Raw genomic sequence first — 25,000 nt, 5'->3', positions numbered from 1 at the left:
GTGTGTGTGTGAGTGAGTGCATTTGTGTCTGTGTGTGTGTGTGTGAGTGAGTGCATATGTATGTGTATGTGTGTGTGTGTGTGTGTGTGTGTGTGTGTGTGTGTGTGTGAGTGAGTGCATATGTTTGAGTGTGTGTATGTGTGTGTGTGTGTTACAATGAGGGGAACCCCATGTTGGGAGCCAACAGGAGTGACAATAAGGATCGTGAAAGTGGTCTGGTCAGTCCCTTGAGTCACTTGAGTGAGAAAGAGGAACAGGCTGGAGATGATCAGGCAGAATTGCTTCATAACTTGTGGAAGAAACAGCCTGCATGAAACAGAACAGCTGGTTAAGGCCTTTCCATCTCCTGAACCAATATACAGTGTTGGGAAAGTTCACTTTCTACATGCACTAGTTCAGTTCATAGTTCACAAATTTTAAAATGAACTAGTTCAGTTCATAGTTCATAATTCAAAATGTTGAACTAAGTTCACAGCTCCAAAAGATGAACTAGTTCAGTTCTTTTTTTCAATATGTTGCGAGCTATAATTGTGGCGGTGCGACACTGGTGGCTGCCGTTGCCAGATTGAAATCTCTATCTGTCTGCAATACCGCTCTCGGCCTCTACGCAACTTCGGCACTCTCACACTTGCCAGGCATAGACAGTAGAAGAAAGCACACGCAGCGATTGACTGGTTGGGCAACCCTGGATACAGGACTGTTAACTGTGTGTTTTTCGCCTGGAAGTCTCCAGAAATCTGGCACCTTATTGAACGAAATTAAAAAGAGTGAACGTGCCGTTCACAGACACCAGAATGAACGCGTTCACAGTATCGTTCATCAGGCAGTAATACAGTACGTTCACAGTTCACGTTCACCAAAATTATGAACGAGGTCATGAACTTTCGTTCAATGAACGCGTTCAGACGCAACACTGCCAATATAGCTGAAAGCAAATAAGGTTTTATTTGAGCTGAGTGACCTTGTATGCAGATGTTCTGTTCATAGTTCATTTCATACTTCCATATGTACCATAATGTATACATTTTCTTTTTGACAAAAGCAACACAGTTCCCTTTCTTGACCAGTGCGGTTTTCACCGACTAATTCCTCTAGATATCTGTCTTCTCTGCACGCCCCCTCTGCACGTGTCACTTTCTTTGAAATCAAACAGCGGGGAACATAAATAAGACCAGTGAAACAGCACGTCCGCAAAAAACACAGCATGCGAGATGATACTCACACGTCAACCTCAAACTAAAAGGGAATCATTTCAGTTCCGATCATAAAACAACCCCACCAAGAAATGTGGGTGTACCACTGCTGTAACCACAGGAGAGAGAGCTAGGCTAATCATACACTATGCTGTGGACATTGCTGTTGGCTAGCAGTACTTAAGTATGTGGCCTCAACAGGTCATCCAGATGTATAGGCTCTGTGTTAGTGCTTTAACCCCCTGGACCATGGTCCATGACAGCTGTTCAAAATGTCTCCGGGTGCATCAGCAGCATCAAGCAGCAATTCAAGTCAATTGTATTTATATTGCAGCACTTAACATTGTCTCAATAAACAGTCTCAAACCCAAGGCACGGGTGACAGTCAGGGGCGGACTGGCCATCGGGGATACCGGGGGAAAATCCCCGGTGGGCCGACAGGGTTTGGGCCGGTCCAATACCGGCCCACCTCACTATATGGGGTGCAGCAGGTGTGATCGGGCCTGGGCCCGTGGGTCTTGGGGGCCCGTAGGCGTGGGCTATAGACATATTTACGTCAATCTAAATAGTCTGAAGGCAGAATATGTGCGCGGGGGAGGGGGCGTGGCGGCGTCGGTTAGTGATCCACCAAGACAATTTCACAGTTTCAAGTGTTATAGGCAGAATATGTGCGCGGGGGGAGGGGGCGTGGCGGCGGTTACAAACATGAAACTACGTTACGCCACTGTTCCCGGGCCAATTTTTTTCCCCCCAGTCCGCACCTGGTGACAGTGACAAGGGGAAAACTCCCTTTTAAAGCAGCAATAAGGCTCCAAAATTAAAATTGTTGCATAGTGTTACTTTAAGTGAATTTAATTTATACATCATTGCCATCAGAGGTAATTGTCTGTATTCTGGGGTGTGAGTGGCACACTGTTGCATGGCAATTGCTACCAAGGAGACCAAAGCCTCAAAGGTGTCAGGGCCAATTCACTGTTACTTTAACTGGAAGAAACCTTGAGCGGGGCCCAGCTCAGAAGGGGGACCCATCTGCCTGAGGCCAGCCATGGTGAAAGATAGAATTAGAGGGGTGGGGGTACAGTGACAGGAAAGAAGGAACTGCATCCAAAGTATGTTGTTGTGTGTTACGTCTCTACATTAGGGGCTGATGGAGCCTGGCACTCACTATGGAGCAGTGCGCAATCAATAATGTGATCAATAATTCAAATTCCAGTGTTACAACAAGTAATATATTTTTTCTTCATAACTAACATTGTTGCATGTTTATTACATATGAGAGTGGTAGCTCTGTCCGATACAGTTCAAATATCTTCCTGTAACTGTTGAGTAGAGGTCAATAGCTGACCTTACTTAGCTGACCTTATCTAGCTGACCTTACCTAGCTGCCCTTACCTAGCGGCCTAAACCTAGCTGACCTTACCTAGCTGCCCTTACCTAGCGGCCTAAACCTAGCTGACCTTACCTAGCTGCCCTTACCTAGCAGCCTTTACCTAGCTGACCTTACCTAGCTGCCCTTACCTAGCTGCCTTTACCTAGCTGACCTTACCTAGCTGACCTTACCTAGCAGCCTTTACCTAGCTGACCTTACCTTGCAGCCTTTACCTAGCTGACCTTACCTAGCTGCCCTTACCTAGCGGCCTTTACCTAGCTGACCTTACCTAGCTGACCTTACCTAGCGGCCTTTACCTAGCTGACCTTTACCTACCTAGCTGACCTTACCTAGCTGCCCTTACCTGGCTGCCCTTACCTAGCTGCCCTTACCTAGCAGCCTTTACCTAGCTGACCTTACCTAGCTGACCTTTACCTAGCTGACCTTACCTAGCTGACCTCACCTAGCGGCCTTTACCTAGCTGCCCTTACCTAGCTGCCTTCCTTTGGTGAGCATGGGGCCGGCCCCTCAGCATTTGCTTAACCATGTAAGCAGTTGAAAACACTGTGCGCTTGTTCAACGCGCTTTCAATAATGCACTGTGGGGCATGATGATGTTGGCTCCACAGCCAATACAAATGGCGTATGAATGGAAAGATGTCTGAGGCATTTGTCTATAAAGCGCTTTGAGTGCTCTATGAGTAGAAAAATGCAGTCCATTTACCATTATTAAAAGGCGTGTAATGCTGGCTGCGGGTTAAGGCCTGGGAGGCAATGGATTTCCCTGCTCTGAGATATTCCTTTAGATGAAACAGTGATTGCATTATGTTAATGTGTGCATTTGGGATCGATGTGGTCTGTGCATCGATGAGGTGCATTTGGGTTTGGATTCATTGAGGAGGTAGATTTGTGACTAGTAGAACAGTGACACATAAAAAAATCCCTTTTAACAGGAAGAAGCCTTGAACAGATTCCAGCTCATAAGTGTTACGACCCTGGCGGGTCTAGGCCCCGCCCCATGATATTTGCATGCCTGTTCTGTCTCTGTCTTTACAGCAGGTGATTGGAAACAGGTGTGTCCTTGATTGGCTGGGCTACGAAAGCCCTGATCAGATGGCAGTCGGCAGAGCTTTGGATATCGTTGGATAGTAATTGGATTTGGTTATCGTTGGTTTTGGATTATCGTCGTCGTCGTCGTCGTCGTCGTCGTCGTCGTCGTCATCATCGTTGGTTTTGAATTACCATTTAACTGACTTTACATTACATCTTTTGTTTCTATTCACAACACTGACATTCACCACACGTTTGCTATAATTATTAGATAAATATATACCTGTAACCATTAATAAATATTAAATAACTTATATATTATTATTATAAATTCTGCGTGGCCTCCCCTTTATGTTTCAAGCATTGAGCCGTGCACGTAACAATAAGGACTGAGAGGCCATCTGGGGCTGGGGCTAGCCTGGGTGAACTACATCTGCAGTGTAGCGTGGGATTCTGCATGGTCACAGGCCTTCACAGTCTGAGTTACAGTAACCGGGGAACTGGAAATGTCTGGTGATGGTATGGTATGATGATGGTAGACATGATGGTATACGGGTGAAACATCCGGAACAGAACACAAACAAAATGTTCTTGCAGAAAGGAAAGATACATTGAGATGAGAGATAAGAGATAAGAGGACAAGGGCCTACAGACGGAAATTAAAAATGTGAGGGGTATTTTATGTGTGTTTTCCCCAAGGCATTTATAAGTGGAAAGTCAGAAGCCATACATCTGGACAACAGCTGCCACTGACTCATATCAGCCCTGAACTTGTGGGCAGCCCCTCTGATGCTTCTCGAATGACAGGACATTATCCCCAGGTTTACATCGAGAGAGTCTGACAATCCTGATCAGAGACATCACCATACCAGCTGAAAATGTTTTGGCATAGAAAGCTGTCAAAGCAGCGATATTAAAGCAACCCTATGCAGCAATTTACCACTTTTTGTGGTATATTTTTGTAGGTCATTCATTTTTCGTATCATCTTCATATTCATTTTAATGTGGTCATGTGAAGGACAACTAAACACACCAAACTCAGGCTATGCACTATGTAGTTCTGTGGTCACCGGATGGCACAACCCATGAAAATGTAAGTAAAGCTTTCACAGCACATCAACACAATATCACCAAAACACAACAGTTGGCATGCTAGCAAGCTTTTAGCAGTGCCAAACCATGCTGTTGTTGTTGGTGTTTGCCATGTTGTTGTTGGTGTCCCTGTCTGCCTGCCTTTTTACTAGTTCGACCAAAACTGGGGGCGACAGTGGTACAGTGGTAGAGAAGTCGTTTAGTAATCAGAAGGTTGCTAGTTCAATTCCCTGTCGAAGTGTCCTTGAGCAACACACTGAACCCCTAATTGCTCCTGATGTGCAGTGTGCCATCAGTGTAAATGTAAAATGTGTATACATTGTAAGTCGCTTTGGATAAAAGCGTCTGCTAAGTGTAAATGTAAAACTCCCTACTTCTGCTTTGATGTCATGCCATGCTTCTCACCAGCCAAAGGTCAGAAGGTCAACAGTGGGGCTGATCATTTCTCGAGTAACTGAAAATCATTCCAGGAACGCTTTATCACAGTTCAAAGAAACTTTAAAAATGGCACATAATCAGTCTGTGCCTGTGAGTCATGATCAGTCTGTGCCTCTTGCACTTTGCTCTTTACCATTTGTTTCATATCCATTCACCACATAACTATTATTTGTGTTTAGGTGTTTAGTTATTCTGACCTTTGCTCCTGATTTTCTCGCAGATATATGGAGTTCCCCCACCCTAATGCTTAACCAATCTCCCCCCCCCCCCCCCCCCCCCCACAGCAATGTTAAACCAAGGTCCCCCCCCCCCAGTGTTAAACTGTATGACCAGGGTAAACCAGGGTAATTCAAACCCCAAATCATATAAACACAAACTGAACCAAGCTAAAGCCCAAAAACAGACATGGTACAACCTATGTACCTTGTCCCAGCTTTCTTCCAGAAGGGGGAGGGATGTCACCTTCTTACAGATATCATAAGCCAGCAATTATACTTTTTGTGGCACAAATTACACAAAGTACTACACTATGATCATTTCATGCCATTGAATGTTAGTTTTTTTCAGTTTTTTTTTTAATGTAAATATATAGGTACAGTATATAGGTGATGTCGCCCAGAAATGGCCCAGTATCCAAAGCCCAGTCGGAAGCACAAGGCTCTTGACGTTCTAATTGTGACGTTTCACAAGACCATTGCACAAACACACATCTGGGTGAGTAATTGTCTGAATCTTAAAACTCACCAGTTACTTAAAGAGTTGCTTTTTTGATGCAATCGATACAACTGGATTTCATCATAGTTCCCATCCTCCACACTCTCTCTCTCTACTCTTTCTCTCTCTCTCCCTCTCTGTCTTGCTCTCTCCTCTCTCTCTCCCTCTCTCTCTCTCTCTCTCTTTCTCTCTCTCTCTCCACTCTTTTGCTCTCTCTCTCTCTCTCCCTCTCTCTCTCCCTCTCTGTCTTGCTCTCTCCTCTCTCTCTCCCTCTCTCTCTCTCTCTCTCTTTCTCTCTGTCTCTCCACTCTTTCTCTCTCTCTCCCTCTCCCTCTCTCTCTCACTCTCTGTCTTGCTCTCTCCTCTATCTCTCTCCCTCTCTCTCTCTCTCCCTCTCTCTCTCACTCTCTGTCTTGCTCTCTCCTCTATCTCTCTCCCTCTCTCTCTCCCTCTCTTTCTCTCTCTCTTTCTCTCCCTCTCTCTCTGTCTCTCCCTCTATCTCTCTCTCTCTCTCACACACAACACACACACAGACACACCACCACCACCTAGTTGTTGTTGATTGAACAAGACCAATTCATTCATTTTAAATTAACATTATGCAACAATTGTACCTTGAAATCACAGCCTTAGAAATAAGCCAGTAATTATACTTCTGTGGCACAACATACACAGTGTGCTACACTATGATCATTACGTGCCTTTGACTGTTTGTTTTTTCCCAGTACTGATGTATTACAGAATGTGTGATGTGTGCGTGAAAGGTCTTTGGTCTGATACATTACGTGAGTCAGGGATTTACAGAAGGAATTCTGTCCACGAAAGTAAACACCGCTTGAACTGTTGTAGACATCAGTGTTTAATCAGTACAGAAGGAATGATGTCTATATGGGTTGTATATACAGTGGGGATGGCGGTGGTGGTGAGGTTGTGAAGGTGTGAAGTATGATTCTTTGGACAGGTTTCTTTTATACACGTCACCAGTTGAGATCAGGTGTACCTTGTTAGGCCTAATGAGGACTAATCTGTGTGCTTCTTGGGCACATAACTGGTCATTGGGAGCCAGAATTCTTGCTGTTTGCTTGGGGGTTCAAATACTTATTTTCTGCATCAAATGCAAAGTCATAAATGGTATAAAATGCAGTTTTCTGGATTTGTTTGTTGATATTCTGTTTCTCACTGTTAAAATACACCTACTATTACAATTATAGATCACACATTTCTTTGCAAGTGGCCAAACTTGTGAAATCGGCAGGGGTTCAAATACTTATTTTCCCCACTGTATGTACTGTATATAGGTGATGTCGCCCAGAAATGGCCCAGTATCCGGTCGGAAGCACAAGGCTCTTGGCGTTCTAATTGTGACGTTTCACAAGACCATTGCACAAACACACATCTGGGTGAGTAATTGTCTGAATCACTGAACACTCACCAGTTATTTAAAGAGTTGCTTCACTGGATTTCATCATAGTTCCCATCCTCCACATTCTCTCTCTCTATCTCTATCTCTCTCTCTCTCTCTCTGTCCAAACATGAATATACTACATGCATATACATTTGCACATAATTTGGAAGTCACAAAAATGTTTAGGTTCTCTCCGTGACAGTGGGAGAGGTTGTAGCAAGCTAAGCTTAGCAATGTTTCAGTATGGTGTTATAATGTTTCAGTATGGTGTTATGATGTTTCAGTATGGTGTTATGATGTTTCAGTATGGTGTTATAATGTTTCAGTATGGTGTTATAATGTTTCAGTATGGTGTTATGATGTTTCAGTATGGTGTTATGATGTTTCAGTATGGTGTTATGATGTTTCAGTATGGTGTTATAATGTTTCAGTATGGTGTTATGATATTTCAGTATAGTGTTATGATATTTCAGTAAGGTGTTATAATGTTTCAGTATGGTGTTATAATGTTTCAGTATGGTGTTATGATGTTTCAGTATGGTGTTATGATGTTTCAGTATGGTGTTATGATGTTTCAGTATGGTGTTATGATGTTCTGATGCTCTTTCTCTCTCTCTCTCTCTGTCTCTCTCTCTCTCTCTCTCTGTCCAAACATGAATATACTACATGCATATACATTTGCACATAATTTGGAAGTCACAAAAATGTTTAGGTTCTCTCCGTGACAGTGGGAGAGGTTGTAGCAAGCTAAGCTTAGCAATGTTTCAGTATGGTGTTATAATGTTTCAGTATGGTGTTATGATGTTTCAGTATGGTGTTATGATGTTTCAGTATGGTGTTATAATGTTTCAGTATGGTGTTATAATGTTTCAGTATGGTGTTATAATGTTTCAGTATGATGTTATAATGTTATAATGTTTCAGTATGGTGTTATAATGTTTCAGTATGGTGTTATAATGTTTCAGTATGGTGTTATGATGTTTCAGTATGGTGTTATAATGTTTCAGTATGGTGTTATAATGTTTCAGTATGGTGTTATGATATTTCAGTATAGTGTTATGATATTTCAGTAAGGTGTTATGATGTTTCAGTATGGTGTTATGATATTTCAGTAAGGTGTTATAATGTTTCAGTATGGTGTTATAATGTTTCAGTATGGTGTTATGTTTCAGTATGGTGTTATGATGTTTCAGTATGAACAACAGGCCCGACTCATTATTTCCACATGGTTGTCTCTGCTCACCTATGGGGATGACGGCAGGTAGGTGGGTGTGGCTCGCAGGAAAACCACAAGCTCTGATCGCTTCAACACTTCCTGGATGTGTTGTACTGATGGAGATAATTACCAAACACTGTTAATGACTTTTGAATATATGAATCAAGTGCCTTGTTTTAATAATTATCTTATATGTCTTTCTTTTAACAGGGACATGGCTTTTCTGTGTTCCTGTGTATGTGTGTAACTTTGATTAACTGGCGCACTGATTGTTTTCTCGACCCTGAGAAAGTACAAGAAGCTCGGACGAGAACCTTGTTTTGACTATGATACGTACGGCGTCAGCATTTCATAAATCTAAGTATATAAACCCTAGACGATGTAAGTGAAATTGCTTCACTTTCATCCTTGTGCTGTGAGTGAGCCCGATTGCAATTGTTCTTGTTGAATAAATATACTGATTGACAACTCCGGAGTCCTGAAGTAATTTGAGGGTGAATTTTCACCTATCATGTACCAACTCTATGCTTTAATCAGGCTCGGTGGTCAAACCCAAACCCTATGCTTTAATCGGGCTTGGTGGTCAAACCCAAACCCCATGCTTTAATCGGGCTCGGTGGTTACAACCAACCCTATACTTTAATCAGGCTCGGTGGTTACAACCAACCCTATGCTTTAATCAATTTTCAGGGGTTAAAACCAAACCAAAATGAAGCTACATAGTACCGGATCTAGAATATGTATCTACATAAATCTAGCTACATGGATGGATAAATTATCATGCAGGTACATCACTCTCTCTCTCTCTTTCTCTGTGTGTGTGTGTGTGTGTGTGTGTGTGTTTGCTTTTCAATTCACAGAACTAGTCATGGCCACATCCTTTAGATGAGCAAGTAACTCTCCTATCTGAGGTGAATTGAACCTTTTGATGATGTGGAGAGATATGCACTCATGTGGGAGATCAGTTGTGGTATCAACACGGTGTCTAGTGATGGGTCGCCTGAGCTTTGTTCAGAGATAATCTATTTAGTCTTACTCTTTTGTTTTTGAATGCACACACACACACACACACACACACACACACACACACGCACACACACACACACACACACACACACACACACACACACACACACGTGCACAATCTCTCCCCTCGGAGGTTCTATTCTAAATAGTGTGCTATGTGTGGTGTTCTGTGTTCTCTGTGTTCTGTGCTTCATGAAGCTGTGCAAAACACACACACACACACACACACACACACACACACACACGCACGTGCACAACCTCTCCTCTCGGAGGTTCTATTCTAAATAGTGTGCTATGTGTGGTGTTATGTGTTCTCTGTGTTCTGTGCTTCATGAAGCTGTGCGAAACACACAGACACACACACACACACACACACACACACACACACACACACACACACACACACACACACACACACACACACACACACACACACACACACACACCGTCCCTGATTGGGACCATATACTAGCAGGAAAAACAACTCCAGAAGCTCTTTGTGAAATGCTATGCTATGCCTAAGAGCTAAACTATTTGAGACAATGAGACAATTGTATTGTTTTTGGTGCTCTATAAATAAAACTCAATTGAAAATTGTAATTGAATTGAATTTCCATTTCGTTGAAACGACTTTCGAGCAGCTCAGTCCATGAGGTGAATCCCCCTGCCCCTGTCCCTGTCTCTGTCCCTGTCCCTGTACCTGTCCCTGTCTCTGCCCCTGTCCCTGTCTCTGTCCCTGTCCCTGTCTCTGCCCCTGTCCCTGTCTCTGTCCCTGTCCCTGTCTCTGCCCCTGTCCCTGTCTCTGTCCCTGTCCCTGTCCCTGCCCCTGTCTCTGTCTCTGCCCCTGTCCCTGTCTCTGTCCCTGTCCCTGTCCCTGTCCCTGTCTCTGTCCCTGTCCCTGTCTCTGTCCCTGTCCCTGTCTCTGGTTCGCTATCAGCTGCCTGCTGCCGTTTGCCGCCATCCGCAATAGAGAACTCGTCACGAACTACCAAATAAGTTCCTTTAACCTCTAAGAATCATTCCCCGACTCTGCATACATTATGTCACACATGCAAGATAAAAAAAACCTTCATACATATCTTTGAAACAGGATGGGGAAATGGGTTTGATATGAGCAAGTGAGAAAGAGAGAGAAAGTAAGAGAGAGAGAAAGAGGGGGAGAGAGAGAGAGAAACAGAAAGAGGGGAAGAGAGAGCGAGAAAGAGAGAGAGAGACAAAAAGAGAGAGAGGGGGGGTAAGAGAGAGAAAGACAGAAAGAGAGAGAGAGAGATTGAGAGAGAGAGAGAGAGAGATAGGGGAAGAGAAGAAGAGAGAGGGGAAGAGAGAGAGAAAGTACACGCACTGGCAGTTTCACAAGATGAAAACAGGAAGAGGAAGTGAGAAGAGAGAGAGGAGAGAGAGAAAGAAATCGAGAGAGACAAAAATGGAGGGGGGGGGGGGGGGCGGGTGGGCGTGACTGGGTGTTGATACTGAGAATGTGCTCTGCTGAAAGTGCAGCCGGCCCAGTCACTCATCACATGAGCGTGCAGGAGGACAGGTGTCAGTGAGCGGAGACCCATTCAGACACAGTCATTCACAGATCTGAACGCCTGTGTGGAGAAACAGCTGTCTGTTTGTGTGGAGCTCTTCTATCCGACAACCTCAGTCATTCTCAGAACTGATCGCCTGTGTGGAGAAACAGCAGTCTGTTCGTGTGGAGGTCTTCTGTCCGACAGCATCACTCATTCTCAGAACTGATCGCCTGTGTGGAGAAACAGCAGTCTGTTCGTGCGGAGCTCTTCTGTCCGACAGCATCAGTCATTCTCTGAGGATACCATGGTTCTGATCTGACACAGAGAGATGGACTCCCGGGCCCTGCTCCACACTCTCTCTGTTCTGTTTCTGGTGCTGAAGTGTATGCTAGGTAAGACAGAATTAGCTGATTATCATGTCAAAACATTGTGAGCCTTCTTGAAATGTTACCAGTACCTGTTGTACTTATTGATAGTAGTGTCTGATGTCGTAGTTATGGGTACACTCTACAGATTTCTCAGAAATGTTCCATATTAATATAGATATTCGGATCAATAAATACAGTATCGATACAAATATTCTACAATATTAGGCTTTGTAGAATGTAATGATGTCATAATGAGACAACAGTGTGCGCTTTGTGTGTGTGTGTGTGGGTGTGTGTGTGTGGGCATATTCTGAGCATCGCTGAGGGGAATTTTTTTCAGTTCCCCTGATGACCGTGAGATAAACAGCCAGCTCATAGTATATGTCACAGACATGTCACCAACATACGACATCATATACATACGTTATGGAGGGGAAGGTCAAATAGGAACATAAAGATCTAAATCTAGACGGAGAAGAGCGGTGTCATGTGATGTCATAAGACTTCCCTACTGGGAAAGCACAGGGCATTTCCGTGGGCAGCCACATCAACATGTCCTCAAATAGTGTACATTGTGCTACTGGACTTTGCACCCTCACAAAATCAATTCCGCATAAAGGAATTGATTGCTACTACGGAAGCAATGCCTGACACAGCAAGATGTCGCATAGGCTAACTAAACTACTCCAACACTTATTGCTACCGCACGGTAGCCTCCTACTGATAATACTATACATAGTGCCACTGATCACAAGATATTGTACAGCAGTGATTGAGTGTCACAGCACAGCACAGCCCAGTGGCATTACTTCAACAGTTAAGAGTTATTGAGTGCACAGCACAGCACAGTGCGATATGGTACGATACTACTACTACTATTATTATTACTGTTACTCCTAGTGCCACTACTAAACGGATCCAATCTGCACGTTCTGTCCAACAGGTCAGGATGTCAAAGGGCCAGTGGATTTGGAGATCCACATCTGGGAGGAGGAAGTGAAGGTCACCTGGAGGCCCCAGGAGGATGCTCCGGAGAACGCCAAGTACCTGGTGCAGGTGGGAAGGTGAGTGGAGAGGTCACGAGGTCACACCATCAGATCCCCTACGGCAACGACGTCATACACTGACCCAGAAATAGCATTTGTTTTTCGTTGAGACGAACATGTAAGCACAGGCACACTATTTAGTGAAGATCTAGTCATGGCCCCTGTGTGTGCACTAATGGACATGAAGTAAGTGATGGTAAGGCAAGGGTGTGATAGAGAGATGTAACGTCTACTTTACTTTTACTTACTTTACTACTTTACCTAAATTTCCCTCGGGATTAATAAAGTATCCATCTATCTATCTACTTGTCATTAGCTAAATTGTAAATGATACAAACACACTGAAATAAAGCTTTTGAAATTGAAACTGAAATTGAGAATCTGGTCAGATTCGAACCCTGATCTAGCACAGATTCATCAGGCATGGTCTGGATCGGTTCCTCTGCTAAATGCTGGAGAGGCAAGGGTGTGATACCAGAGGTGCGACGATGTTGAGGAAAAGGATGTATTTCAAAATGCAGAAACAACGGTGGTGGCAGTGCTAGAGCAAGACGAAGCGATACAAACAGTAGTAGCAATGCTAGCAAACTTTGAAGAATTGAAGCAAGAAGAATGTGTAAATCTATCATTTGTCATTTATGCATCCTGAAGTCGAAATGATGTATTATTATTAATTATTTATTTATTTATTTATAGTAGCTATTGCAACTGGCATCTTTATCAGATTATTTTTTTTTAATTTCAGAATTTTGCTCTGTTGTGTTCCCCAGGTCTAATGAACCGCGTGTTAATGTGACGTCTTGCGAGGCGACTGCTCTTACGCAATGTGACATCTCTGACTTAGTCACCAACCAATCATCACGTTACTTGGTGTGGGTGGGTTTGCTCACTCTGCAAGGCAACTACGTCTGGTCTAAGAGGAAGGGATTTACAATGAAAGAGAGTAAGTATTCTGCTTGCCTGACATCAGTTCTGTCTCACTCAAAACAACTCTTCTTACCCTGTCCATATTAATATAGACATATATACCCCTTTCCCTCTCAATACCAAGTGTCTTTGAGTATTTAGAAAAGCGCTATATGAAAATAAATAATAATAATAATAAATATTAATCATTATTACCATGCTATGCTAGGCAGTATTACCCCTGGTGCCCGATCAGAAGGCGTGTTCTGAGGTGTGTGTCTTTTGTCTCTCTCGCTCAGGTAAACTGCTCCCTCCCATCTTCAGTCTGGCTGCACACTCGGGATCGGTCAGTGTTAAAGTCCAGCAGAAGCCCGGGCTCCTGCGCGTTTTTAAATTTGGAGTCAAATACACCATTTCTCTGACAGGGCAGGACAATCAGGTATGTGTTGTGATGTGATGTGATGTGATGTGACAACCTAGCTCTGATCCAGCTGTCAGCGTTCACGAAATTCAGTGCTGCGCCGTCTACTGTAGGACTGTGTCTCATTAAGCATATTTTCTCTGCCTTTTAGACCATACATGAGAAGGAGATGACATATGATAAGGAAAACCCTTGTGAGGACACCATGTTTGAAGAGCTGCCGTGGGGTCAAAAATATTGTGTTCGTGTGATGGTGAATTCCCTGACGACTCCCACCAGTAACATCTCTGAGCACTGCATTTACTTAAATCCAGGTACAGTTTCTCAGTCATTCTGCTCACAGTCTCCAAGATATGCCTCCATTGGGTTCAGCATGTTCAACACCAATTTTCATTTTGCTTTTTCCATCAGACGAGTTCACCATCACTCTTCTGGTCATTGCTGTCCTTGGCTCCGTGGTGGGGCTGGCAGCGCTTGGCATCTTGTTCTTCCTGTGCCACCCAGCCCGAACGCCTGCAACACTCGTAAGTTCTACAAAAGAGACCTCAGAAGGCAGCATTTAGGTTACGGGGAATTGAGGTTGATTGTACATTGCCAACTCTCCCCTCTGCTTCTGTCCGACAGAAAACCCTGGGCACCAGGTGGCGGCCCCTCAGCATTGACCAGACGCCCGTGGAGGTGGTCATAGGCGACGGCTGGCTCCTGTCCCGCGCCCCTCCGAAGGCCGAGAGAGAGCTGTCCGAGGACAAGATGGCCATCCTTCAGGAGGAGGAGAAGAGGGTGAGCCTGGACAGCGGGGTCAGCATGGAGGCCAACTCCACCAGTGGCGACGCGGGGAGGCAGGACGGGCCACAGGAGGACAGCGGCTGTGGGAGCCTGGGGAGCTCCGCAGAGAATGAAAGTGACCACGGAGGAAGCGGGATGCTGCCCCTACTGGAAAGGAGGAATAAGTGCACTGGGGTCACACAGAGAGAGGACAGCGGGCTCGGCCTGGGGTTCAACGGCGAGCCTGCTGGGGACTCAGAAGGGAGGGACAGTGGGTCTTTTCCCGACGTGGAGGTCTCAAATGGGGACGGCTACCGCAGCCAGAGCCCGTCCTCTATGGTGGTGTTGAGCAGTAGCCATGAAGAGACGCCGACACAGACTCTACCAGAAACAGGTTTTGACATGGCGGCTCCTGTGATTGGGTACAGGCCCAGTCATGTGATCACACACAAGCAGACGGTCCACTACAGTGAGGCACCCACGGACACTACCGAGCAGGACTTGCCTGTTTCTAACTATCTGAGAAAGACTCAAGCGGTCGAAGCCAGAGGCTTACCGGACTTATCGTCCCTCTCCCGTCAGACCTCGCAGAGTCTCTGCGAGATGACGCCGTTCCTCGTGTCTCTGCCACAGCTCTTGGAGGACGAGAAAGGAGCAGGTTGTGGGCTGACCATCCTGCCGCTGTCGCTTGGCGCTATGGAGCTGACCTTTGGCTAGATTCTGTGAAGAAAAAAAACTTTCCACGAAGCTGAACTGAGATGAGCTAGGGGCGGGCAGCCATTTCAGATGATGTCATTAGGGGCCATTTTTTAGCCCCTCAGACCTCAGACACCATAACCTCAGACACCATCAACTGTCCAATGGAAAAAACTGATCCATGGTGCGATTAGGCAAGACAGCAAGCTGACGCCAGTCGTACGCTGACATGTTGTGTCTGGCCTGGTGGGTGACTATTGGGTGTGAATCACAGCTCCTCCGGGGCTAGGCGACCACTGACTCGCGATAGGTTTCATTTTGACAGATGGTGGAATCTTTGTGCGTGTATCAGGAAGGGTAGCCTACTGTGTGCAAGGCTTTGACTGCTATTGTTGGTTGACACAACAGACAAACTGAAACAAACATGGGCTTCAAGAAGACTGCAGCTTTAAGTGGTCCTTAAGTGTGTGCTGCATGTATGTGTGTGTGTGTGTGTGTGTGTGTGTGTGTGTGTGTTTGATGCATGTGTGTGTGTGTGTGTGTGTGTGTGTGATACATGTATGATGGATGTATGTTTTTCGACATTTTGACTATGTGGTCAGCAGGCACTGACACTGAGTTTATCTACATTGTTTCCCTATATTATTTATTTATGTTTGCACATGATGTCAATGCTTATTCATGTATATAACAACATTTGTTATTTACATTCCGTTACCATTTTGGACAATAAAATGACTTATATGTTCTGACTTACAGATATGTTCATTCATTATTTTCCATAACCTGGTTTTAAATTCATACGCCCAGATGACAGCAAAGCTTTGCTGATTTTGAAACTTTCAGCGTCATTCAGGTTTTGTTTCCTTTTTCCCATCACTGGGGAGACTTCATCTTTAGCTAGACTTCATATAGAAACAACCTAACAAGAAGTGAAACAGCTTGTTATTGCGGGGAAACACAGAAAAAGATTTGAGAGGGTGTTCCACATGTGAACGAGAGAGACAGGGGAACTACAGACTAATGAAGCTGACCCTAAAGAGGTTACTTCTTCCTTGTCTCCCACACTCTACTTACTGTCAGAGAGCTTTGTCAGGCCACACATACAATATGACACAGCATGCTATTGACATACATACATACACCCACTGGTTGGTTTGTTTACATAAGAAGCTTCGGAAGTTCCATGGGGCTTTGCTAGCTCATAGATTTTATTTATTTGTTTGCCTGTTCCGTTTCGGGTAAGGTTGTCACACCTCTCTCTCAGTGGGAAAAGAAATCGGTCCTATTGATATGATGTGCGTAAACACACAAATACATGATAGGCCTACAGTATGGATTAAAAGAAGCATTACACAGAATATAAAGCAAAATTATTTTTAATATACAGTAATGCTAATGGCAGCATGCTAATTGTAATATGCTAGTGACGAAATGACTAAATGTGTTGTTGGTTTTTTTTATGTAATAATTCTATTTTTCAACATTGCCAAGCAACAGGCTCTTCGTATGAAGGTGATGATTTGGTTTGAACACACCCTGATAAACAGGATGACACAGCTGATAGTTTGAAAAATGTCAAGTATATTCAAGGGGAAATACCATAATCTGACATTAACAACTGAGTTGATGTTTCATTCACTTTTCTTATACATGTGCGCCCACATATTTGACTCTTTCCTTGAAAATCTCACGGTAAGCGGGTGTTCCGCCACTTGGGGTTTCTGTGTGTGTCACGGGAGCCTGCTCTCCACAGCAGACACACTATACACACACACACACACACACACACAGACACACACACACACACACACACACACACACACACACACACACACACACACACACACACACACACACACAGACACACACACACACACAGACACACACACACAGACACACACACACAGCAGACACACACACACACACACACACACACACACACACACACAGCAGACAAACTGTCTCGCCGACACCAATGCCAGGTGAGAACCTGACATCAAAACCCCAGCTGACTTCCTAACTGGGACAGGAAGAGTAACCGTGGTTACCCCGGGCATGTCCTATCATGACTCACATTTTCACATGGGGCCACTGAAAAAGCCCGGTTCCCATTGGTTTATTTTTAGAGAGTCGCTGCATCATCGCGTCTCAGCAAACTTTCGTCCCATTGTGTACCAGACAACCCAAAAACAAGACTGTTTTTAACAACACTTATCGTTCACCCTGTCAACTTCCAGTCAGCTGCAAACCACACACACGGAACACCACAAACAAACCATGGCATTCAGAATAAGAGGTTGTTGCTTTAAGTAACTAAGTCATGAAAAATGACCAACAGGAATGACTCCATAAAGCAAGCATATTGTCTTTTGATTATAAACATTGATCGAGTGTGTGTGTGTGTGTGTGTGTGTGTGTGTGTGTGTGTGTGTGTGTGTGTGTGTGTGTGTGATTCACTTGGCTGTAAATACTTGCACAGTGTTTGTGTTGTTGTGTGAGACATAGGCTCTTTATTAATATTTGGATGCTGTGGTGTTGTAATCAGTATTGGTCATTCCAAATAAATTAATCAAATGTGTGTGTGTGTGTGTGTGTGTGTGTGTGTGTGTGTGTGTGTGTGTGTGTGTCATTGTAATCTGTACACTTGAAAGTGGGTGATTTTGACAGCACCCTTCTAATCGTCCATGTGATCCATTTTGAAAGCCTGTTGAAGGGGCGAGGCCTGTGAACACATTTCCTTTGTTCAAGCTGAGTTATGAACCTGCTCCTGACATTTAAACAAATAATAACACTGACACCAATTCGTGAGAAGACTGGCATGAAGCGCAGAAACGGAACAAAAAAAGGTGAATGTCTGTAAACATTAAAACAGTGAATGTCTGTAAGCATTAAAACAGTTGTTAAGAGAAGAGGAAGGACTGGCCACAGCCCCTCATAGTCATCAGTGGTGTCTGCTATCTACAGAAATAAGTCATCTCTTTATCTTGTGGTATTATGGTTCATCTTTACACCTTTAGAAGTTTACACACTCTGTACCATTGACTGCTATTCAATAATATTCTTAATCTTGAATTGACAGCTGTCTTTATTAAATCCCAGCAGCATTCACTCACAAGCATGATTTCGCAGCTGGTAAGTGTAGTCTGAGCTACTTGATGTTTGTTCGCTTTCGAGAAAAGCAAAGTTCTGATACTGAGGAGGAAACGGAGTCCCATTTAAAATAAGTTATAAAGTCAAGTTGGTTAGTCACTGCTCTGTGGTATCAAGTTCCCTTCAGCGGTGCGGAGCCGGTCTCTCACACCGTGTGTGTGTAGGAGGGGTTCACTTCCTCTCAGGCACGAGGCATATGAGGATAAACTCTTAGAGTGGGGGGGGGGGTGGTCTGAAGCAACAGGTGACACTCAAACATCTGATTGTAACTCCTCCTGATACTAATGTACGATTTTAGAAATGTTGTTTAGAAATGTTTAGAAAAGAAAGAATATTCTGAAATATTGGTCATAGATAAGGACGCACAAATATTACATTTCCACTATGTAATCTAAAGCAGAGACATGACTTGTTGACATGCAATGGGTCAGACTAATTTGCGCTGATCTCTCTGTTTCAAGACTAATTTGGGGTGTTCATTTTGAAATCTCATTTTGGCAGACATGATCAACCACAACACAAGGCAAGATGAAAAGTGTAGAGATTTATTTGAGCTACTCGCTGTTTGAGCAGTATTTCTGTGGGTTCCTCCTTCTGTAACCCTTCAAAATAGATAAATCTGATGCTGTGATCAGTTAACTCAGTCTTTTTTGTTTTTTCGCGCTGTGCAGCAAAGTCTTGCACACAAGCCTCTAACCAGCCCAACCATAAGGACAGACAGGATGAGCACAACAGTGAGCCAAACCACAGCCACGTCTACGGAGTGATACGAATACCAAGGCAACTTGTACGACTCTGTCCGCAAGTGGCCGGCCCCTCCGTGTCTCATGACGAACTCGATCCAGAAGAGGGCTCGGTCCAGGGGCTTGATTGGCTGGTCCCTGTGCAGCCTGGACAGCCTGTGCATGTTGGCCCTGTACGTTGGCCTGTGGAGCACCTCCCGTAAGGCCTGTGAGAAACTGGTTCTGTCCACGGTACCGAGGGAAAGAATCTTTGCCGCTCCGCGCTCCTTAAGCCGGACGAGGTTGTCGAGCTGGTCGGAGTACAAAGGCAAGCCTACGACCGGAACCCCGTGGTACATCGCTTCCTGGATACCGTTTGTTCCTCCGTGAGCTACGAAGAGTTTTACTTTGGGATGGCCCAGGAGGTCGTTCTGTGGCATCCAGTCGACCAGTAAGGTGTTGTTACCGAGGACAGGGGGTCTTCTGCCTGCGTGCCTCCATATGACCTTCTGAGGCAGCTGAGCAAAAGCGGCCGCTATCTCGTCAGTCATGTCGGCGGGCAACTCTTTCACAAACGTACCGAGGGACATGACAATAACGCCATGCTCGCCCGCGCTCTCCACAAACAGCTCGAGCTCTTCAGGGAGGGGTTTTGCCGGCACACACTGGAACCCCCCGATGTAGACGACGTTGGGCATCGTCGGCCGTGGGAACTCGAACACAAAGTCGACCCTCATGAGCCAGATATCTGCTGCCTGCAGAAGCTCGTAGAAATCGACCTTCGCGTGCAAGTAGCGGTCGCAGATGGCCTGATACTGTGGTTTTAGTTTGAGCCGGTGGTGAAGGTCATTCAGCAGGTAGAAGAGCATGTTCTTAGTCCGCTCCAGGAAGGACATCTTGTCCGAGAAGCCGAGTCCAGTCATGGGGATGTAGGACAGCGGTGAGGGTGCGATTCCAAGATGGCCCTCACCACTTGTGATCCACCTCACATTGTAGACTAGAGGGAGACGGAGGTAGTGAGCCAACATTATGCCAGTGCCCACAATAGGGTCAGTCAGAACCAGATCGAACCCACTCTCATTCAGAGTCCTCATCAAGGCCTTATCCTCGAACATGTTTGTAGCCATTTCACACGTTATCTGGGTGGCCTTCACCATGGCCTCAAACGTTTCTGCGTAAAGACCCACGAAGTTTAGCATGGAGCTGTTGCTCCTCTGTGCCTCAATCAGTCTCTTAATGATGGGGTTCACAAAGTCCTCGTTGAGGCCCTCGCTCACGGGCACGGTGATGGCGCTGTAGTGAGCCGACTCCTTCGCCACGTACCAGCTCCGGCTGGAGCGCAGGACGGTGACGGCGTGGCCTCGCACGTGTAAGGCCCCGATGAGGAAGTTCATGTTGACCCAGTGGCTCCCCTCCATAGGCACCACCAGCACTCTGCCTCCATCACAGACCAACATGGAGGAGAGAGTCAGAAGGAGCAGGGAGGAGAGGAAGAGGAAGAGGAGGCGCTGAGAGATGAAGGGCTCCATAGGCCTGTGGACAGAAGTATGAAGAGGGTTAGAAAAAGCACAGATGTCCTTTTAAAGTCATATTTCAGTTCCCGGGAATGCAAATCATTTCACTTGTGTTGCGGTTTAACAAATAATCAGAAATGAACTGGATGAATCTGAAAAGTATATAAGAGGCATTGGAATGCACCATAAACATGAAATTAAAGTACAGTGAAATTCCAGAATAGCCTTTCTAGAAGGCTCAGAATCACCCAGATAAATCTGAGGGACGAACTCATATTCACAAGGTCTATCTGACTTGAGAAATAAGCAATTGAAAATCCATTATAAAAAAAAACAACATTCTATAAAATGTAATAATAATAATATTTTGCACCAAATCATATTCATTTATATTATTTGGTGCAAAAACTCTTTGGACGTGTCAGATAGGCCATGTTAATTCTCAGTTGACATGATGCCATCCCACAGTTTTCCTGCAAGTGTATGAGCCACTGCATAACTGACATATGTCACTTCACATCTGCACCCAGGAGACACTACATAACTGTCATATGTCTGCACCCAGGAGACATGAAGTAAAAATGATGGCATTGATTAGAGTGAAATAAATGTAGCCATCTGAATTTTTAAAGGACGTATCTAATAAGCCATGCAGTTGGCATTGATTGGAGTACAATATATCTAATATCTAATATCTAATAAGCCATGCAGTGGAACTTGCAATGTTCAGTGATGTCCGGAAGGGAAGAGAGTAACAAGAGAGATCCTTACTTCTGTTTCTGCACTCTGAAGCAGCAGGGGATGTGCATGCACTGCAGAACTGGCCTTTCTGCTCTGGCCTTTCTGCTCTGACTTCGCTTCTGCTATTTGAGATAAAGTTCAAAGAACTGGAGTTATCTGGCCATGATCAAACTGCAGAGCTACAGTCACAGGTTGTTCCGTTCAAAGCGCTGCCCTGTCGTGAAATACTTCACTGGATGGCTGAAACGTGACTTAACTCTGTGTGTGTGTGTGTGTGTGTGTGTGTGTGTGTGTGTGTGTGTGTGTGTGTGTATGTATGTGGGGGGAATAGATCAGTGGTGCTCTATTTTCCTCTGAAGCATCAATGACCTTTTAGTATCTGACTAAACACCCCAGATTTAACCAGTCGATAGCATTACAGCTCTACTAACACCAGTCAGTATTAGATTGAATACCACTTCAGTCATGTCCATAAGATCAAAAGGACTTGAAAATAAAACCAATCTAAGTGAGAAGGAGAGAAGAAACAGAGGATGCAGTAGAACTGAAAACAAAGAGGTGTAGCCTGATCACACACTATCACACACTATCTTAAAGCAGCCTGCTGCCCATGACGATGAGGAGAGTAACGGAACGTCATGAGGCTGCGTCATGAGGCTGTGTCATGCTAGGTGTGAACTAGCTTAGGGAACTTATTAAAGAGCAAAATGTGTTTTTTTTTTTTTTAACATTGGTGTGTCAATGTGTTTCAACGAGTCCCACTGCAGGTCTGACCACTTCCAAGGTTTCCAAACAGTTAGTGCACATATGTTTAGGGTGGTTGCCTGGTAAGACGGTAAGACAGAAAACACAGTGTTTACATGTCTTGCTCCGAAACGGGTGTCATTTTGCCTCACGAGACATTTGATCACGTGATGTGTATTTCCCTAGTTTAAATAGGCAACTGTCGAGAGGGTATTTTTGTGTATTTTTTTGATATCTCCTGTCTTTCAAAGTGAAAAGCAGAACTATGTCCGAGTTAGGGAAGCCCCAGACATTTTATGAAAGTTACATAGTTAGTATATGATCGTGTTTAAAAGTTTTAAAATGTTCCTGATTGTTTCCCCTCCACTTCTTTCCCTCCCCTTCTGCCACTAGCCTACCCCCTTCTTGTTTTATCCCTACCCGGCCAGCCTCAAGCAGAAAGGCCCCCCCTTTATGTATTTAAGGTTTCTTCCTGATTAACAGAGTTTTGGACAGTGATATTAATGATAGGGACCACACAGTCACATAGACAAATAGAGGGGGTTGTCACCTAAAGAGGGGGTTTGTTCCCTCCAGAGGGGGGTTACCTACAACCCAGAGTGAAGCAGAATTCACATGTTTCTGAGATCCATGTTAAGACTAATGTTAATCTATTCCGCTGCAGGGCTGAGACCACTGTACCACTCAGACTGAGACCATTCAAAGAAATCATCTTCTCATGCAACATCACACTAGTATTCCTAAATCCATGTTCCTGCCCTTTAGTTTAACCCTTGCATGGGAAAGCAAAGGGTAGAAAACCAGAGACAGGTGATAGAGATAAGAACACCAGAAGGGGTGTGAGCAAGTCATGGAACGATGGAGTTCTGGAATGTTGCTAGAGGCACAGTCTTACAGCAACTAACTCATGAGTGAGTCACACCTAATGACTGATATGTAACTGGAAGGCCATCTGTGTTTTTACTATCCAAAGATTTGCGTCATGCCCTGCCTTACAAAAAGTTATCAATCCTCCTCTAAGTTTCACTGCAAGTTTTAAGCTGCCCAGAAAGCAGCTCAGTCAGGAGTGAGACAAATTGATAGTGTTTAAACCTACATATAAAATATATAAAGATATGATTTACGACATTGACAAAAGTACTCCAATAACCTCAATGAGATGAATGGAAAAGAGTTGAAATGGAACAGCTGTTAACAGGCCTCTTCTTACACTGGGGCAACTCACTCTCCATAAGCTGAAGGTGTCTCTGTGTGACTCAGACATTTACATAAAACATGGCTACGCTGGCACTTGTGGTCTAGTCATAACCTTTCCAGTGTTCACCGTGGCTAGGGTTGTTTTGAGTCTATAGAGTGAGGGTTTGGTGAGAAACACACACATTTCAACGGTTTCTGCATAGTACCCTTGACAAAAATAGTTACAAATTGGAATTGCTTACGTGATGTATTTTTTAAGTTGTGAACTCAGGTTACCTCGTCGCAGTGAGACTGCAGGTCATTCTCTGTGAGCTCTCTGAAGTTGTGAACTCAGGTTACCTCGTCGTAGTGAGACTGCAGGTCATTCTCTGTGAGCTCTCTGAAGTTGTGAACTCAGGTTACCTCGTCGTAGTGAGACTGCAGGTCATTCTCTGTGAGCTCTCTGAGCTCATCTCTCTGAGAGTTTAGCCTTTGAACTCAGGTTACCTCATCTTAGTGAGACTGCAGGTCATTCTCTGTGATCTCTCTGAACACATCTGTCTGATAGTATAACCTTTGACCTTACGCCATCACATTTACATAAGGTCTACACGGCCTTATCAATGGCGTACATATTTCATCACCATCAGTTGGCATGGTTTTTGGATTCAGGGGGTTTCTAGTGCCAGGGGGGCACTGGGTACAGGGCAGTTCAGTAAATCATCAAGATTCATATGAGGTGAGTTTGGCATCAATGCTAAAGTAACAACAAGCAGCCATGGTGAGTTCAGATGCTCAGGAAATTATGTATTCATGAACGGATGCACACACACACACACACACACACACACACACACACACACACACACACACACACACAGACACACACACACACACACCACACACAACACACACACCACGCACCACACACACACACCACACACACACCACACCACACACACACAACACACACACACAGACACACACCACAACAGACACACAACACAGCACACGACACACACACAGAGAGAGAGAACGTGTGAGTTTTGTAAAAATGCAAGGTAACAACAAGCCGAGGTGAGTTTAGTTGTTTGGGTAATTCGCTGGAAATTACTTTTTTTCCCCTTTGGGTTAGTGTGAGTGCTCTGCGGATAGCTCAAACCACACAAATGTACTCTGCATGCACATGGGCTTATGCACGGACGCACACACACACACACACACACACACACACACACACACACACACACACACACACACACACACACACACACCCACAACACACACACACACACACACACACACACACACACACACACACACACTTCTCAGAGTGAAACACACACACACACCACACACACCACACACACACACACACACACACACACACACACACACACACACACACACACACACTTCTCAGAGTGAAGCACACACACACACACACACACACACACACACACACATTATCTGACAAACACACACACACACACAATCACACAAAACCTCACAAATGAGGACACACAAACACACAGTGCTCGCATACACTTACATGGCCGTCAGCTGTACCAAGTTGTTTTCCTGATTTTGAAGTCACACTTAATGCTGTTTGAAGAGCAAGCAGCACAAACAGTGTTTGCACAATGCAGGGCCGATTTGCAGGTCAGCAACAGTGATGGTGGTGGTCACACAGCTCCAGGGGAGCTCAGCCTGAAACCAGAGAGGGGGGTGGGTG

At 44.7% G+C, this 25,000-nt stretch overlaps 2 protein-coding genes across 2 annotated transcripts; one reads left to right on the top strand and one right to left on the bottom strand.

Moving 5' to 3' along the window:
- Window positions 1–10,964: 10,964 nt before the first annotated feature.
- On the top strand, window positions 10,965–15,973 carry il10ra (interleukin 10 receptor, alpha). Its single transcript, XM_031573955.2, has 7 exons — window positions 10,965–11,405; window positions 12,325–12,445; window positions 13,198–13,370; window positions 13,633–13,772; window positions 13,906–14,068; window positions 14,166–14,278; window positions 14,379–15,973. The coding sequence occupies exons 1-7, from the start codon at window positions 11,342–11,344 to the stop codon at window positions 15,234–15,236; spliced, it is 1,632 nt and encodes a 543-aa protein (XP_031429815.1). The 5' UTR covers window positions 10,965–11,341; the 3' UTR covers window positions 15,237–15,973.
- Window positions 15,974–18,983: 3,010 nt separating this feature from the next.
- Window positions 18,984–20,616, bottom strand: LOC105902151 (UDP-glucuronosyltransferase 2A1-like). Its single transcript, XM_042708653.1, has one exon. The coding sequence runs from the start codon at window positions 20,545–20,547 to the stop codon at window positions 19,009–19,011; it is 1,539 nt and encodes a 512-aa protein (XP_042564587.1). The 5' UTR covers window positions 20,548–20,616; the 3' UTR covers window positions 18,984–19,008.
- Window positions 20,617–25,000: the final 4,384 nt, after the last annotated feature.

Source organism: Clupea harengus, chromosome 9, assembly GCF_900700415.2.
Source record: "Clupea harengus chromosome 9, Ch_v2.0.2, whole genome shotgun sequence".
NCBI lineage: Eukaryota > Metazoa > Chordata > Actinopteri > Clupeiformes > Clupeidae > Clupea > Clupea harengus.
This window is presented reverse-complemented; position numbering and strand designations above follow the sequence as displayed.

Excerpts from the sequence above, each read along its gene's own strand:
- il10ra (XM_031573955.2), top strand. The coding sequence starts at position 11,342 with ATGGACTCCCGGGCCCTGCTCCACACTCTCTCTGTTCTGTTTCTGGTG. Across the intron at positions 11,406-12,324 it reads GGTGCTGAAGTGTATGCTAG|GTCAGGATGTCAAAGGGCCA; the intron begins GTAAGACAGAAT and ends TCTGTCCAACAG. Across the intron at positions 13,371-13,632 it reads GGGATTTACAATGAAAGAGA|GTAAACTGCTCCCTCCCATC; the intron begins GTAAGTATTCTG and ends TCTCTCGCTCAG.
- LOC105902151 (XM_042708653.1), bottom strand. The coding sequence starts at position 20,547 with ATGTTGGTCTGTGATGGAGGCAGAGTGCTGGTGGTGCCTATGGAGGGG.